General features: G+C 52.1%; 1 protein-coding gene across 2 annotated transcripts in view; it reads left to right on the forward strand.

Annotated features, from left to right (window-relative positions):
- The first annotated feature begins 5012 nt into the window (after nucleotides 1–5012).
- The window catches only part of LOC125728055 (AT-rich interactive domain-containing protein 1B-like), a 32434-nt gene continuing 19636 nt past the window's right edge, over nucleotides 5013–17810 (forward strand). The window contains exons 1-3 of one of the 2 annotated variants that reach the window (XM_049005117.1): nucleotides 5013–5288; nucleotides 13110–13199; nucleotides 14602–14781. In XM_049005117.1, the coding sequence (XP_048861074.1) occupies nucleotides 13118–13199; nucleotides 14602–14781 (262 nt within the window). In that variant the 5' untranslated portion in view covers nucleotides 5013–5288; nucleotides 13110–13117. The remainder of the gene's footprint in view (nucleotides 5289–13109; nucleotides 13200–14601; nucleotides 14782–17810) is intronic. The other variant, XM_049005116.1, reaches the window with a different exon arrangement.

Genomic DNA, 17810 nt, shown 5'->3' on the forward strand with positions numbered 1-17810 from the left:
TGCCGCCGATTCCAGGTGACTCATCGAGACGTTCATTAGGGCTTTTTTTTCTGCAGCCATTGACCCTCATTCGAAAGACAGTGCCTGCATTGAATTTGTTTCCTATCCTCGTTTGCATAAGTCATTAGCTTGGACTGATTTGTTTTCCAACAGTTGCTGGGGTTGGGGTGGGGGGGGGGTGACTCTCTGGGCCCTTTCCACTCTCCTATGGCCGGGGCCCAGGGAATGTCCTGTTTGTCCCACCCCCCTTGTGTCCTGGGCGTGACATCGCACCAGTTTTTATGTCGGTGAGTCCTGATCTGAAGGTACAATTGACAATGACAGCAATGTGACGCTGTCACTCAGACATGCTGTGAAGCAGAGATGCCTTCCCCTGGGCACACCGCAGACAGTCTGTACCCTTAATTAAGCGTGCAGAAGTTTTGTTTATAACTCTGAATTACTTATCCCGCTGTGTCCTGTTTGCTGATGTTTAATCCCAGCTTCGTTCAGCTGTTTGCCAGTGAGACGACTCTCATTCCTGGCCCCCCTTACCCTCGCCATTGTCTTGGGAGGGCAGGGTTTTCATAATGGACTGAATGGTTGCCCCTTCAAGAATGCAGTAGTCCCCATATTCAAATTAATGTTATATTATATGGAGTTATAATATTATATGGAGTTAAGTGGGTAGTAGTTGCTGACAGACGGGTAGGATTTAGCAGTGACGGTATGTTCAGACACAATGAGTAAATAAAAATCCTGAGTGTGTCTGACAGTGGTTATTATTCCTGTCTCTTTTACTTTGGAGGGGGTATTTGGATACCCTCAGACTGCGGTCACATGATTGGAGGCTTTACATCAAACGAGCACTTGTCATGAAACTCAAGACAAAGAGAACTAATTACCTGCCACCGGGAACGGACACGCTAATTAGCCGTGCGGCCGGGATTCCGAACTTGACGTCACCGTGGGCTAACAAGCACATGACCTGTCCCCGCTGGGCCCCCGCTCTGCGTCTAACAGCCGTCAGACGCCCAGACGGTGACGCCACTTGGCCCCGACGTTAGCTCGGGATTCGACGCTCCGGTTTCTCCGGGCCGAGGGGCCGCCGAAAATATCCTGTAATTCTGTGAGACTTTTTGCCCGGTTGTCAGACAAGTGGCCCAAAGCCTGCGGGAAACTGTCAGCCGCGATCGCTTCCAAGGAAGCGCGAGAGTTCCGCCTTCGCGCCGATTCGGAGCAGCTGCCTCAGATTTACCAGCAGAGCTACCCAGAAGTCCAGGCGGGCCTGAAAAAGTTTTTGTACAGCACTGTAAAGCCGTACGCCTCGCGCTCACTGTCTTGGTCTACTGGCTCTCCGCATGTCACTGGTCAAACCCAGTGCCAGACAGCCTTCTGCCCTCCCCCTCCTCGCTCCATGTGGAATGGGGGCATCAGGGGCTGCCCCGAAGAAGGGTCTTCTCGTGCTGTGTCAGGCCGTCCCATGGGGGCTGAAGACTGAACCGGGGATGGTAATTACAGCACGGCCCTCACTGACCCCGTCGCATGGACTCCCGGGGTGTGCCGCTGCTGTAAAGCCTCTTGGTGGCCGCCTCTTGTGCCTGTGTGCTTAGCGGGTGGCCTTGCTTCACAAGCTCATTAGCCGAGCTGAATCTGTACCCAACCCTGTACCCACCGCCTGTTACACTTTGCTGATTATTAATGCATATTGTTAATTAGCCCAATAGCCACAGTAGCTATAGTGCTAGATGCCAGAGTTGGGTAATGATGTTTGTTTCGTTTTGCTAATTAGTCCTTGCATTAGCGTAGCAGCAGTTAGCCAAATAGTCACGGTAGCTATAGTGCTGTTTGCTAGCATTAGGTTGTGATGTTTGTATTTGTATTGATAATTAGCCCTTGCATTAGCGCAGCAGCAGTTTAGCTGGATAGCCTCGGTAGCTACAGTGCTACGTGTTTGAGTTAGGTGGAGATGTTATTTTTTTGTTGCGGGGATGTGGTCATTAATAATGGTGTCTTATTATTTTCTTTGCTCCGCTGTACAGACTTGTGTGGGGGTGAAGTTCGACAGGGGGGGTAAATAGTCGCAGAAAAGTCAGTGCAGCGCTTCCCTCCAGCTCCCCGGCCCAAAGTTAATCGTTTGGTGCGTGAACAGACAGGCCGTCAGCTTCCCCACGCCGCTGACCCCTCCTGCGTCCCTCCCTCCAGTTCGGCCGTATCCGGTTCCGCCTCTGCGAGGGCCGCAGGGCCTGATGTATTTCTGCCGGCGCTGATGGTTTCCGGGCGAGCGGTCACTTTAAATAATTAAATGCAGCGCTGGGATGCGCCGGGAAGCAGGGGCCCAGCGACCTCCCCAGCCACAGCTCGGACCCTCCCCTTCTGTCTAGATGATACATCTCCCCCGGGAAAGTGCGTCCAGTTTGAATAAAAACAGGCCTTACACTGTCCTTACGAGAGCTGACACTTTTAGCCAAAGTGAAGCCGATTTTCTGGGGCATTTTATGTGGGCGCTGCTGATGATAATCCAACCACCCCAAATACCAGCCAGCGTGTGGGAGGGTCATCCCAGGCAGTGGGGCATGACACACACACACACAGATACTGAAAACCACCATCAAGCATGTTGAGAAATGTAGAGATGCCAATTAACCTAACCGCGTGTTTGGCGACAGTGCTAACAGTCCCACTGAGGGGGAAAAAAAGAAATAAACCACAAAACCCTTCGCCTCAGCCACTCGGGACCTTAAAGGTTCCTTGCTGCCTGGTGCCCCACCACCACGTGAGATGTGTCACTCCACACGCTTCCCTCGGTGGTGGAACGAATTCCTGCTCCACGTCCAGTCATCAGACTCCCTCTCCATCTTCAAGAAACTCCCCATCTGTTCCATTAATCCCTCTCCTAACCTGACTGATGGCTGGACACTCTTATGTTGCTCTGACTGGCCCTTGCCTAGTCTTATTAGGGTCCTGCTTTAATGGATATACCTTGTACCTGGGCACCCATTGTAAAGCTCAGCCTAACCACACTTATGTCTTACTGACTCCTTGATGGCGTGAATATTTGCAATGTGCTGTTTGCCTCGCGGTATGTCGTTTCGGACAATAGAGGCTGCTAAAAATGTAAATGGTGATGTAAATGTAAAATAAGTAATAATATCTGGGGGGGAAAAATGTAAAATGCTGTGAACCGTATCGCGAGAGAGTGGTGTGGGCTGTGTGAAAGGCTGAGCGGGGTTCTTCATTAAAGGCCGGCATGTGGGCTGGTATGGCACACACACACACACACACACACATACGACGCCCCCCTCCGGCACGACAGGAAGTGAGGTGGCAGGCCGAGGTGCGCAGTAAAGAGCGGTACCCCAGCGCATAACGAGGACGCCGGAGGCTTAGGGAGGGCGTTTCCCAGTGAAGCGGCTATTATCACCTGGCTATTTTTATTATTATGACAATTACACGCTTCAGGAGCGGATTAAGCGATACGCGGCACCGACTGGGAGCAGTTGACAGCTATTTGGAGACTCAATGCACAGAACAATTTGCAGCGCTGAGGCTGAGAAATTGGATCTGGGCCACATTGGAAAGGGACCAGAGCACTGAAAATTTGGACAGGGCCGTAGTTTGCCACACTAGGCACTCCGGAAGACTCCGCCGGGTCTTGCCACTGTGCTGCTTTCTCGCCACCGCTGGGCAGTACGAGATGTTTCCCCTCCCTGTAAGCTAGTGGTGAACCATCGTTTTATGGTCTAATGGCATCTCAGACTCAACCCTGTTCACTCTTAACCTTGGGCTTATTTGAAATTCATCCATCTGTTTTGTGCAAGATCCAATAATGGGTTACTGTGATACTGGGACCTATTGCAGGGGATGCCCTGCAGGCGGCGCCAGTCCGACGTAGCACTCATTTGTACAGTGTGGCCATTTAGAGACACCAGTCTGCTTTGCTGCCTGTTTCTGGGCTTTGGCAGGAAATCTTGTACAGCATGGGGAGAGCATTCAAACAGCATACACTGTGCTGGGGGTGGGAATTGAACCCACAACCCTGGGGGTGTGAGGCTATAGCACTGCCTCTTAAATTAAAAAGATACCTGTTAAAATTAAAATCCCCAAATATGGTGGCCTTGGGCCCCCAAAGACCCTGATTTCTGCCTTTCTGGCCCCTCCCCTCCCCCTCCCCTCCCCCTCCCCCCACAGTGCTTGTATCAATAACTCCCCGCCAGAACGTGAGCCCTCTTCATCACCTGCTGATGACAAATGACTGATTGTTTAGCGAGTAAATCAACTTCACCGAGCGATTAAAAACTTCCCTAATGAAGGCGCGGATGCATATTAAGGAGACGACTCATGAATAACCCGCCGCGGTTTGATTAAGCCGTCGGAAGACCCAGCGGAGACATCGGTGGGGTTCGCCGGACCCCCCCGGCGAGCCCGCGGCGACCCGTGGCCACCCTGCCGGTAGTGGCTGCTGCGGCCGAGAAATTACACCGGGAGACGGTGTCACTGTGATTTATTTAAAACCAGGGCACAGAGAAGACTGGATAAGCGTCTGTGAGTCTTATACCAGCTTTTGCCCAGAATTACACACACACATGCGCACACACACCTCTCAACTGGGGTTGCGCCTTGAGATTGGGCATGTCTGAGAGTGCAGTAAAATAAGAGAGTGCTGGTTAGAAAGATGTTAAACGGTTTGCTTCTTTGAAAGGGAGTGCAAGCTGCCCAGTGAAGCACATACCTGTATTTTCTTATACTTTAATTATTTGTTTGTCTTGTTTGTATTGGAGTGAAGGTCAAGTGAAATTTCTCGTCACCTTACTTGGCCAATAAAACGGATTCTGATTCTGAGCACAAAGTGTCTGCTGAGAGGCCGTGCAGTTCATTTGTGGAACAACAGGGGGCGTAGTGGTGTCTGCTTTCCGTCAGTCCCTCTTGCGGTTTCGCTCGGTGCAGTAACCAAACCAGGGAATGTTGTGCTAAATAGCTAGTGAGGTGTACTTCCTGTGCTCAGCTGGTGTCTGTGTTAAAGGTCAGTGCTCATCTCTGTGCCCACCTCCCTCTGTTGCAGGACCTGTCGGGCTCCATCGACGACCTGCCCACGGGGACGGAGGCTGGTCTGGGCTCAGCGGCCAGCGCCTCAGGCTCCTCCAGCAGCCAGGGCGAGCAGAGCAATCCAGCACCGTCGCCATTCTCTCCCCGCACTTCCTCGCCGCACCTTCCTGGGGCACGTGGAGCGCCCTCGCCCTCTCCCGTGGGATCCCCCGTCGGCTCCAACCAGTCCCGCTCGGGGCCAATCTCCCCTGCCAGTGTCCCAGGTATGGCTCCATGGCGCCCCCTTTTGGCAGCCTGTGCTCCAGCATTTCCCTTTTATTTGATCTCGCTCCACCTCTCGAGTCACGATAGGTTTTGTTTATAGTCATATTGTGCTTTGAGAGTCACAGGCATCCTGTTACATGCTCCTTGGACTGAGAGCTGCCACCTTGATTTAAGGAAAGTTTCACCAGGAGACATTTCTTGGCTGGTGTATTAGATATGCATGGGGAGTAAGATTTGTGGACTCAGCAGATATTGAGCTCTATTCTAAACACTTATACCACAAATTCCGTCCACATGTTTCAGTCTCCTGTCTGCCAGTGTTTTTACTTGCGTGAATATGTTTTGATAACGTCGCTTATGCATTGTTGTAATGCTCCGGCATATGAGATGAATGAATCTCAGCGGACTTCTTCGAATAAGTATGATGGCATGGGGAGAGGGGGATGCGTTATTTATGACTCATCCCTTGGCCTGGGCGACTGTCCCAGTAGCCTGTGTTCAGTTTTTGATTGTCCTATTTATTTTTCTGGGAGGGGGGCAAGTGGGGCCAGCCAACCTGTCCCGATTTTTTTTATTTTTTTTTCAGCCATTACAAGGGAAGACAAATAGCAGATGCGAGAGTGGTACATTTCGTGTTTGCGTTTGTTTGGTTTAATAAGTGTTGTTATAGTTTCATGCTGAATCGTTTGGCTCCCATTGATGGTTGAGTGTTGTTCCGGGGATGTCGTCTTTCATTTACATCGGAATACGATGGAGCCCCGCTGTCAGTTTTTCCGAGGATAGCTGCAGGTCTCATTCGATTTCTGCCGGTGTCTGTCTTGGCTTTTCGGCGAACTTGTTTGGCGAGCTCATCAGCAGTGCCGGAACGACGACTCATTTAATAAGTAAACAAACCGAATTTCAGAATAATGGGGTAGGTTTTCAATTCAAAGGCATGGATGACCAGGGTCTCCCAGCCCCACTGAGCTGACGTCGTCTCTGATTGAGGCCTGACAGGGATGTGCCCCCCTCCCCCTCCCTGGGCCTGTCAATCTCAGCGATGAGGCGGGTCAAACACTTGAGTGACTTCCTGAAGGCTGCGTGCGCGTGACGGTGATTGACGTTAATGAAACGCTTGACCACAGCTCCAGGGTGTAAACACTGGCAAATTCGGTGGGGAAGCAGGCAAGTCACATGTTGGGGGGAGTGAGCAAGAAATAAACGTGGATGGGTGTGATTGATTGAATCCCTTAAAAAATATTCCAGCCCAAAATAAATGCTCAAAAAACATCCGATGCAGGATTCTAGACATTTCCATGCTGCCAGTGGGCCTCTCAGTCTTTTCCTAGAATTACGTATTTCCCAACGTGGAGTTTCTCAGCCAAACATTACTGTAGCATTGGGTGCTCCAGCATGGTCATGATGTTCCGCAAGCCTGTGGCCTCCTGGTGGCCATGGCGCTGTGATGACAGCATGACCAGCACCAGAGGTTACCTGTCAGAAGCAGCCGTCCACTCTGCGCCGATGTGGCAGCCACCAGCTTCTGTAAAGGCGTGACTGAATGTAAACAGGTCGCATGAAGGACGATCGCATTTCAGTATGCGCACTGCCGGTTTTTCCTCGTGCCGTCCCCTGATTGTCGACACGTCATTGCTTCTGTCTGGTTGGCCCGCGGAGTCACCGTCGCTCCCCTCCCCACCACCTGTCAATCTTCTCCCGCCGGCTGCCCCCCCCGACTCCCCACCTTCTTCTGATTCAGCTGCCGTATATTGATTCTTGGGTCTGAATCTGGTCAGAATTCAAGTGAGGTAAAGTATTTGGGAGAGAGGTGAGAGGGATGCTTAAACCTCTGCCCCCCACTTCCCGAAAGCATGAGGCAGATTGAATGCACGGTAAAGCTGTTCTCACTCAACCAGCATCTGGATGGTCCTGGAGCCGTGGTGGGTCCCAGCAAATTGATTTTGCCGTCGTTCCGGATTTGGGACGGCAGCATGAATCGCATCACTCAGCCCGAGCGTCTCTGGACCGATTTCGCAGGGGCGCCGTGTCCGGAGAAGGCTGACAGTCCCACGAGCCGCAGAAAGCCCGTGAATATCCGTCTGCGGGTGCTGAGAGCAGGGACCGGCGGCGTGCATCATCCCGTCTCTGACGACCGGGGGCGCCGTTTCTTTGCACATGTAATGGACAGGAGGTGTGGGATTCCCCTACACCACATTTAGCATTTAAGAATCCCCGAGTTAAAGGCGGGCCCCTTAACAGATCCCCAGGCATTTTTCAGAAGGACTCTGCCCTTGTAAGCAAGAGTACACAGACCGTTAACCATTACCAACGGTCACTTTTAATATCCAGCAGCTGCCGGCGGTGATTAAAGCCGCTGCCCCCTGCCGCCTCACAGAGAGGCTGTTTGCTTCCACACTCCAGTTCTCTTTGAATGGCCATTTTGGGTTTTTAGGAAGCCGGCAGCTTCACCTGAAGTTTCAGGCTGGCTTCTTTAAATGTGCTGATTAAGATTCTAGAAAACCTGCCGCTTGCCAGCCTGGGAATCCACTTATTTTCTGTGTGTGTGTTTCATGATGGCCTCTACTTCGGGGGCCTTTTGAGCGCCTTCCTCTGGTCACCTCTGGGGGGCCCCCCCCCGCCACCCCCGAAAGCCATAAGAGCGCCAACAAAGCAGAAATGTAAATGGGATCGCGGCTGGCGGATCTGTATTCACTGGCCAGTCAGCTGTGTCTCTGCGTGGAGTGAGTGAGGGGCTTAAATAAGACACCAGCCGCACGCTCTGTCCCATCGAGGAGCCATCAGCTGGTTTGCCAGCTGATCTCTGAGATGTGCTTGAATAGCCTCATGGTTTCGGGTTTTGAATCACAGACACAGGATGCAGCGCGGCTGGATCGGGAAAACGGAGCGGACGGCAGGTCGGCGGTGAGGGGCACGGAGCCGGGTGGATGTGTTTCGTGTTTTTGCCTTGGGTTGTTTTTGGATATTTTGGATGTTTTTGTCGTTGGAAGTTAAGCTTCCCCTGGGAAAAATGATGCTCGTGGTGATAAAGGTTTTTTTCTTAATTTTTTTTTTTACCTGCCTATCATTCTGTCTCCGTAGAAACAGAGTCATGCTCTGCTGCGAGTCACAGCCTTGCTCCCCGTACCAAGCCCAATTGAATCTGAGCAATTGGGGGGGGGGGGCTGTGTCCCATGATGGCAGTGATTTGCTCAGTGTGGTGTTCTCGATCAGAAAAGGCTGCTCCCTGTACCCCCCCACCCCACCCCAACCCCCCCACCCCACTTAAAGATAAGATGTTAGCTTCTGCAGTCTGACTTCAACGCCCCAGCCTCTATCATCTCCGCGCCAAAGTTGGATGGGGTGCAGCGACACGACAGTCAAAGGCATTACTGCCCCCCCCCCCCCCCCCCACACCCCAGCCAGCCTCTCTTTGTGAAGCCTTCTTATTGGTAGCGGGTCGGATATCACCATCAAATTAATCACCTGTGTGGTGTGAAGGAAAAATATTGCTTATTCTTAATCAGTGCTGGGAGGAAGGATGGCAGTGAATGAGCCCAGCAAATGGAGCTCTGGGAGAGGAGCGAGGGGGCGGGAATTCAATTAAAGGTCACATGACACGCTTCTGTTGGACACAGACAGCGAGCGGCCCTTCAAACACACCGTGCGGCGTTTTTCTGTGAATTGTCAAGATTAAAGTGTGTCTTCCTCCCCCCAACCTGCAGCAGGCAGGCAGTCAGAATGTTTTTTTTTTTTTTTTTGGCTTTCATATTCCCAAATTCGCAAAAAGACACCCCCCCCCCCAACCTCGTTTTTCCATTTAAATCCCTTGATTGTGGGAATTTTAATGATTCTGCCTCCTCGCTCCCCTCACAACTGCCTCCGTCACAGTTTGTCACCACCATCCGGCCCCTGGGGGGGGGGGCAGTTCTGGAAAATGGCGTTCCTCCCCCCCCCCCCCCACCCGACTGTGTTTGTTTCTTTTTCATGATTTTTTATTTTTTTTGTTTTCTTTTAGCTTAAATGGCATTTCTCCCCCTGCAGCTTCTTCCCCCGTCTTCCTCCCCGGTAATGAGGTCCAGGGGAGATAATTTCCCCGGCTCTGCGCATGCCGGCCCTAAAGCGGAGAAATCCCGCATCTCCGCCTAGGGAGCTTTCAGCAATGCTGGTGGCTCTACAGCGCCCCCTTTCCCTAGGGGCACTAAGCACTGCCGAGGGATGTAAGGCTTTTTCGGTATCTCTTTCACTCCTTTCTTCTCTCCGTGACCCGCCGAGGCTGGAAATTGCCAGTCGGAATTGCGTGCCGCGCCCGTCGCATGTTTTCGTGCAGGATTAAAGGCGCTGCATTGTGCGCAGGTTAGAGCCGCTCCTCCGCAGGGATGCGCCGCGCCAGCACATCATCCGCATAATAAAACCTTGGAAAATGTTGAAAAAATACAAATATGAGAGCTTTTAATATGCCTTTGAACTGTTTTTTTATTTTTTATTTTTCTTTCCCCCTTGCCAGTTGTGTTAGAAATGCTTTAAAAACTTCAGAGATGAAAGTCTCTCTTCAAAGGGCCTCCTGTTACTCTAACAGCCCTTATTTTCCATGTCTCTTTCTGCAGTTAAGGTGTTAATGCCCATATTACCTGTAAACCGAGTCACTGCGAGTCTTTGCTCTCAGGGTAGCCGACACAGCCGCACTTTAACTCCCGTTGAAAATGAAAATGATTGGTGGGGGGGGGGGACTGGTGACTCTCGGCTCATTATTTGCGGGTTGGCAGGTTGTCTGGTTCTCTAGACTATAACCACTGGGATGTGTGACCATGAACTGCCCCTGGTGGTGAATCTCTGCAGTTGCATTGTAATATCGCCTGTTCCTTCACGTGCTCAGTCTGTCACGATGGGCGGGGCCTGACAGTGGTACCCGTTTGAGCGTCACAGGTGAAAATTACCTGCCAACGTTGCCCAAGAGGGAGCCAGCGATGGCTGGGCTATCCAGCGACGTGTCGGACTGCCCGGGGTTCACAGTTTTGCTAATTGTGCTATCTGATACCGGTGGGATTGCCCCCCCCCCCAGCACACACACACCCTCCACCAGCTCCCTCTACAGTCACTGGACTGAGGCTCACATTCTCACACACTCCCCGGCAGACGGAGGCCCCCGGAACGCGAAAGCAGACGTCCAGAATTCTGCCATTTATCGATAATTAAGACGCCGTATCCCGAGAGGGATGGAGCCGCGCCCTGACATTTAGGCTTCTCGCTCCTCCGAGCCGAAAAAGTCCGCAGACAAAATGCCTTGTGATGAATAATTTACCAGGCGCCTGTCGTCCTTTTTTTTCCCCCTCAGTGTAAGCCTTAGTGTCGCCTACTTATTTTATTTAGTGTAATTATTCAGGCGAGCTCGTTAGGACTGAGGCGGGGGTCGCAGCGGATAGATCAGTAGAGGGTGACAGTAATGGCCTTGGGGGGGGTGATCCAGCACCCGACCCGTACGGAGGCATGTGAGCACGTGGGAAGGGGCGCTGGCCCTGGACTCACCGCAGCCAGCCTACAGCCCCCTGGCGAGTGACCCGCTCCCTCTGAATCGGGCGCGACGTTCTTCTCACGGGCCCTGCCAGCGACTAATGAGGAGGAGAATCAGGCTGGGCGTGAGACGAGGCCGAATGCCGACACCAATCGCCTTTTTAAATTAGTCCCCCGTAATCCTCATCTGGTCCACCGGGGGGCCCCGGTAACATCAGTGTGATTTCCCTAAACGAAATGTGACAGCGGAACCTGTGATGGCCCCCCCACACCAAAGTCACCCTCTCAGACATGTAACGCTTCCCTGCTTTCGGGCACCAGCTGATGGTGACCTTGCAGAGGGGATGTTAATTGATGTCCCAGCGCAGTGAGACGGTGCCCCCTCTCTCAGACACTTACATTAGGAAGGTGCGCTGTGGGCCGTCCCTCCGGAGGACGGTCCATGCCGCCTTTATTCATATTTTTCTAGACGTTCCTAATTCCTCTTTGGAGGCGCCCCCTGGTGGCGTCTGTGATGTCCAGCAGCCTCCCATCGGTTTCCTTCTGGTTTACCGTCACCCCAGAAGCCTCTCCGTGAGATTAAGATTTCCGTGCATCTTGACACTGTCGTGCTGATTCAGCCTGACTTTAGGATGCAGGTCATGTGAGCACAGGCAGTCTGAGGCTGCATGGTCACAGTCCGTAATGCATGCTTCTGGTCACCAAACCCTCCACACCAGATGGCGCTTAGACCTGTAGGTGAACTATAGCTATAAGAATGTTGCCTTTTTAAGTAATCAGTCAATGTATTCAGCTTTTCATTGTATTTTTACTTTCCTGTGTTTCTTCAATGGATATGGACGCTGTCCGTGTATAAAATGAGTACCAGGAATAATGAGTGTATCAGAAAAACAGCTTGAAATAATCAGTGCTTTTTTTTTATTTGCGTACTGCCTTTCTGAAAGGTCCAGTAGCGTAATGAGCGTCCCGGGGGCCTTTGTGAGTCCGTTCCCTGATCTCGCACATCTCATGTTGGCTTTCATGTTTTCTCGAAGGCTTGTAAGCCTCCCCGCGATCCTTTGTGGCGACCTTAGATCTGCGACCGCTGATGTCTTGAGTTAAAGCAAAAAACTGTATAGCAGAACAGCTTTGTCAAGGTCCTAGTTCAATGGGTTGGACTACAGCTGGCAAAAAGTTTGTGAGTTGGGAATGTGATTTAAAAAAATAATTTAAACAACCGAATTCTCGTGTTAGCTGGCGAACACTTCTGACAGTGTGGAATGAGTTACGCAACTTATCAAATAATCCTGCTAATAGACAGTTTAGTTAGAGGCAATGTGCTCTAAGAATGTAAGAATGGTTGGGTAGTGTGTGGCTCTGGGTTAAGGTGCTGTACCCGTATTCAGAAGGTCACTGGTTCAAATCCCATGTTTGGCAGAGCGATTTCACTGTTGGGCCCCAATTGGCCAGTATGACATCACTGTGGATCAAAGTGTCTGTTCAGTAAGTTAATGTAAAGTTTGAGAGATTCGCCACCATCTGCAGCTGCAGCGTGGTTTTCCTGTAAAGAGGCGGCTTTGTGGGTGTATGATGGCTGAAGCCCGTATCGGACTCCTGGCCAGCGCTTGGTTTTCCGTGGCTGTGATCCGGGTCCTTCCGCGTGCCGTCATGTTAATTAAAGCCGCAGCTCTCGTCTCGCATGTCCTCGATGCGGCCAGTGTTCTGTACGCACCGTGGATCGATAATCCCCCGTGTAGAGGGTTTTTGTTAGTGCCCTTGATCGGGGTTAAACGCGGCTCGTGTTTCGGTGGAGACGCACCGGCTTCGTGTTCCGCTGCGGCTTCTCGTGTTGCCACTTCCCAGGCTGTTACCGGGGAGGCTTGGGTCATGTTGTCGGATGATCGTTGTACGGTCTCCCACCAAAGCTTCCGTGACACGTGTGCAGTTTAGCGACAAATTTCTTGATTTGCTGGTGCAGGGACTGCCCCGTTGCATCATGGAAGATACCTGTGCTAATTTCCAGCATGAGTAGCATCGCTGTACATCGTGAGCAGTCTCGCGGCTGAGCCTAACCCTGCTTCTTCAGCTGGGGGGGGGGGTGGGGGGGGTCTCCATCCACACTGAGCTGAAGCAGACTCCCAGGGGGACGATTTCCTCGTCAAGCACAATTAAAGTTCATTTTTCTTTGCCGTCTTGTGAAATTTGCTTGTGCTGCGATTCTGTGGACACGCTCGGCTGTCGCCATGGTTACAGGAGTCCTCTGAAACGGCCGGAGAGCGGCACTCCGCTGTGCCTGTCGCCCGCGGTGACCCCGGGGTGCACAGCTCATCTAATTACCCCCCCTCCCCCCACAGGCACCCAGATGGCCCCACAGACCCCCGGGACCATGTCGGACGTGGGCCCCCACGCTGCTCTGAGCCAGTCACCCATGTCGCAGGAGAGGGGTAGGTCATCTGCCCCCACCGCCCGACCCACCCCGCCCTGGGGACTTTGCTGTGGCATGTGTGCCCCCTGTGCCCTTGGTGTTGTGCCAGGGGGGCTCAGTGTCAGTTATTGGTACCCTAACAAACCCCCCCCCCCCTCCTCCATCAGCACCACAAGAAAAAAAGTCACTTGAGCCATATAGCTTGTGTGTGTCCATCCGTCTGTCTGAACCAAGACCTGTTTGTCTATCTTTGTGTGTCTGTGTGTCTGTGTCTGCGTATCTATCTGTGTGTGTGTGTCTGTGTGTGTGTGTGTCTCTGTGTATCTATGTATATATCTGTGTGTGTTATTGAGAGTGCATGTGTGTATGTGTCTGTCTGTGTGTGTAATTGAGAGTGTGTGTGTGTCTTTGTGTATATATGTGTTGTCTCTCTGTGCTCTGAAGCCTCTCCCTCTAACTCTGCATAACCTGCTCTTAGTGCCGCCTGCGCTCCTGTGCGCCTCACCCCCCCCACCACCCCCCCCCCCCCCCCACCATCCATTTTCCAGCCAATTTAAAATGCCGTATTACAGAGTGTTTTCAGAATCCCTTCTCTAATGGAAGCAAAACATTACAGTAGTGGGCCAACCAGGACCACCCCCCTCCACGGCCCTCCCCACGTAAATACGCTCACACTCAGCTTTCTCAGCTTTATCACACGACCCCCCCCTGCCCATGTTGATGTGGGGTGGGGGAAGAAAATTTCTTATGCCTGTGCGGCCCCCTAGCCTCACCCCCCCTCAGAATTTACACTTATTTAGCAATGTAGCAGGGGTTGCATTTACGGCCTTCTGTGCGCACCCCTTACTCACCCGATGGCCCCCCCGCTCTCTGGATTTAAAATGTAATAAAAGGGCAGTCAGTTTAAAAGCTACTTTTCGGTGGGGATCACTTAAAATGTCAATTTCCATGTCGGAGGCTGCCTCAGCGCAGAGCGACAGTCATTCGAGTGACACCCGCTGAGTTTTAATTGCCTTTTAAATTTGAATCGTGGGCCCGTGTTCCGTAGGAATGTGCGTGTTCTGCTTGATGTCGCCAGGAAAACCTCAGCAGTTGTACATTTTATAACTAGTTTGGCCCTGATATGAATGGAATTTACGTCTGAGAATTGGACGCAAGTTTCTTCTGTTAAGTTTATCAGCGGTTCTGATGAAACCGCGGCATCGCTGCCTGCAGGTCGGTGGTCCAGGTCGGCTGTGATGTCAACTTGACCTTTTATGGACGAGATACCCAAACATTCTCGATGCACAGATTTCAAGGCAGGAGCCAGAAATTTGATATCTAGATGTTATACGCAAGTTCTTTCTGACCAACTCCAGTACCTCCCCCCCCCCCCCCCCCCAAAGCCCTCTTTGACGTGTCCTCCTTGCTCACCCCTCTAGGGTTCATTCCTGGCATGCAGAGGAACCCAGTCGTGTCCCAGTTTGGCACTCAGTCGTCCGGTCCATCCATGTCTCCTCACCCTTCACCAGGAACCCAGATGCATCATGGGATGGGCTCCTATCCCCAGAGTGGCTCGGGCAGCTCCTACGGATCTCAGAGCGGCCAGTACGGACCCCAGGGTAAGAGTTTGCCCCCCCCCCCCCCCCCCCCGATCAGCAGCGTTACTTCATTAATTAACAAATTGCAGGGAACTGATGCTGGTGAGATTTTAGCTGAATAGTCTAGAGCTCTGTGATGCCGCCATCTTGGTTCAGCATCAGCATTTTTTGGAATTTGCCTGAATCTCAGGTTCTGGTATCTCCTGCTGCTGGACAGGATTTCTCTCGTCTGTCACATAGTCCCTCTGATCACCGATCGGCACACGCACACACCTGCGGTTGGTGTTGGGCGCGTGTGGCTGCCAGGAAACGCTTCTCCCCTCTCTGTGTGAGGGACGCAGGGCCTTTGTGAGGTCACTGGAATATTCATCAGTGATTTGAACTCGGCGCGGCCTCTCTCTCCCGTTTTTATTTTAGCTAAACAGGCAGAGAAGGGCCGGTGAAGCGTGTAGCTTCTGAGCTGGGTGCCGATGTCAGACTCATTATAAAGGGTCACTGTTTTAACGCCGCTCCCACTGAGGGGCGCTTTGCTCAGAGCCGCGGGGAAGTTTGTTACCCTCTGACAGGGACTGTGGGGGGGGAGGGGGGGGGTGTTTGGCGCCAAAATTACAGCATGAACCTGGCTCCTGGCCAGACTCGGGAGCACCCCCCGCTTTGGGTCACTGAGCTGAGCAGGTGCCACTCGCCGTGCTTAACTACGCCTCCCTCTGCTTTGCGGGATGGGTGATGTGCCCCCTGGTGGAAGCGTGCTGCTAAATGCACACAGACCTATTCGCTGCCTCTCTGATGCCTTGCAGTCATTACTTAAGGAGGCTCCTGTTTGTGAAAGGAAAGAACCTTCTAAACGAGGAACTGCAGTCAAGTTAAGGTGGTGCGCTGCGTTGTTTCTGACCAGTTAAATGCACTCGCCACGTGGCTCCGCCCCCCTCAGGCCAGGTCTTTCGCTCCACCAGCCCGCTGTGACCTGCCAGGGTCAGTGACCTGCCGTTAAAGGCGAATACGTGTTTCTGGAGAAACGATGGAAATGGGTTTTCAGCTGGTGTTCCGGTCTCACGGCCTCCATTTCTGCGGGGTGTCTGGGGCCCCCGCTCTCCGTGTCACTGGCACCAAGCTGTGGCCCGGCCCAGCAAGATCTACACTTCATCTCCTCATGACAGGATCTCGGAGAGACGTGCGTGGACGCTCTAGATGCAGTGTGACATGCTTCTTACTGCCGTCCGGCACTGTTTCTGGTTTCTGTCGGGGATCTGTGGGAAAGGCACCTTCGGCCAGAGAGCCGGTCCTGGTGGCCGATCTGGGCCGCTTGGCATCAAGGTAGTGGGCGCTGGCCTTCTCAGATAGACATACACCTTTCGGAAACGGGGGGCATGCGATCCGGAATCCTGGCAGCCCCCTAAAGTGGACCTGTGTGCCCCGGGTTTGGTTCCGGAGTGATCCCCACAGCTGGGAGGAGCGGCGAGGTCTCTGCTTGTAGGACAGTGCCAGAGGAGCGATTCCTTAGACAGATAGGCGAGTTGTGGGAGAATATGTACGCAGCGAAAGTCTCCGCATGTATGTATAGAACGTTTTCACACGCGCGCCTTGAAGCCTGGGATGTGGGAGAAAGGAGAGAACGCTTTGAAGCGACGAGGAAAGAGATAAAAAGACGACTTAGAAGGAACATTAAAGGATGAAGAAGCACTGGAGGAGGGGGGTGGGGGATTGCGTATGGCAGGATAGGACATCTCCGCAGGCCTCGCTGTCAGTAGTGCAAGAAGAGGGAGGACTGCCAAGAAACCCCCCCACCCACATCCCCGCCAAGCCACTGAGACAGACAGGGGGCGCCGTGGTGAGGCAGGTGCTCTTAGCCTGACTCTGCCGGGTACATCTGCAGCTTCTGCTTAGGGGTTTATAGCCTCCCCCCCGATCTGAGCAGTGAGCTCCAGTTGACCCGCTTGCTGCAAGTAGAGCACTGCCCCCAACTGGCTGCGGTCCGGGGGCTGCTTTGCCCTCTGATTGCTGCTTTCTGTCCCTAATAGACGTTACAGATTCCGGTGAAATTTTAGCTGGATCAGTAAAATTTTCATTGGGCACGGGGTTTTTAAATGAGCAAGTCCCTCTGCCTTTATGTTTTTTTCCTTTTCCCTTGCTCCTTCAGGCTGTTCGCTCGTGTCGTGTGAAATATCTTTCCGCTGAAGCGGTGTTCCGATACAGACACCACTTTCAATTTCCTGATACATTGCTCCGTGTGAAAATACTGCGATCCTATGTTTTGTTCATCCTGGGCTGGAAAACCCTTCAGGATTAAAAAGAGTTTTAAAATCTCCTTCTCCAGACTCATTCTGAAGGGATTCGGAAGCACGGGGGGGGGGAGCGCCCTTAATCAAATCAAAATAAATAGTGGCTCACAAAAGGGCTGCAGTCCTTTTCCATTTGTAGTTGTCAAAGGTTTGTCCTTGGGGAGAGTCTGTGACTGTGCTGCGTGTGTGTGGGGTGGGTGGGGGCTGGTTCCAAATGTCCCTGCAATGTGGTAAAACCTCTTGGCTTCTGGGGACATTTTTTTGGGTCCCCGCAATATAAATCTCAGTTTTATAAAATTTACAATAATATGGCAAAGATCTTTTTTTGTGTGGTTGCTTATGGTTAAGGTTAGGGCTGGATAGGGGTTAAGCTTATCATTCGACAGTCCCCACAAAGATATGGATACAAACCGTGTGTGTGTGTGCGTGCGTGCGTGCGTGTGTGTGTGCGTGCGTGTGTCGAATTTTTGGGAAGTAAGGAAATTTGGAGTGCTGTGTTTACAAAATAGATTTTTTTTGATTGTGTGGTATGTGATGTGTGGCCCGGGGCTCTGTAAGAATGGCTTCTGTGAGCATAATGAGCACTGAAATGTCAGTTAAAATGGCTGTCAGAAGACTGACAAAGGGACATTGAAACTGCAGTTTTATAGATTGCTTTACATTTGCTTAACAAAGATATGAAAACTGCAGTTACGGGCTGTAACTTGGGGAAGGTAACATTTTCGTATGTGAAAGGTTTTCCCGGGTATGTGTTGGATTCTGTGGTACCTC

This window comes from Brienomyrus brachyistius, unplaced genomic scaffold, assembly GCF_023856365.1.
Source record: "Brienomyrus brachyistius isolate T26 unplaced genomic scaffold, BBRACH_0.4 scaffold148, whole genome shotgun sequence".
NCBI classification, from domain to species: Eukaryota; Metazoa; Chordata; class Actinopteri; order Osteoglossiformes; family Mormyridae; genus Brienomyrus; species Brienomyrus brachyistius.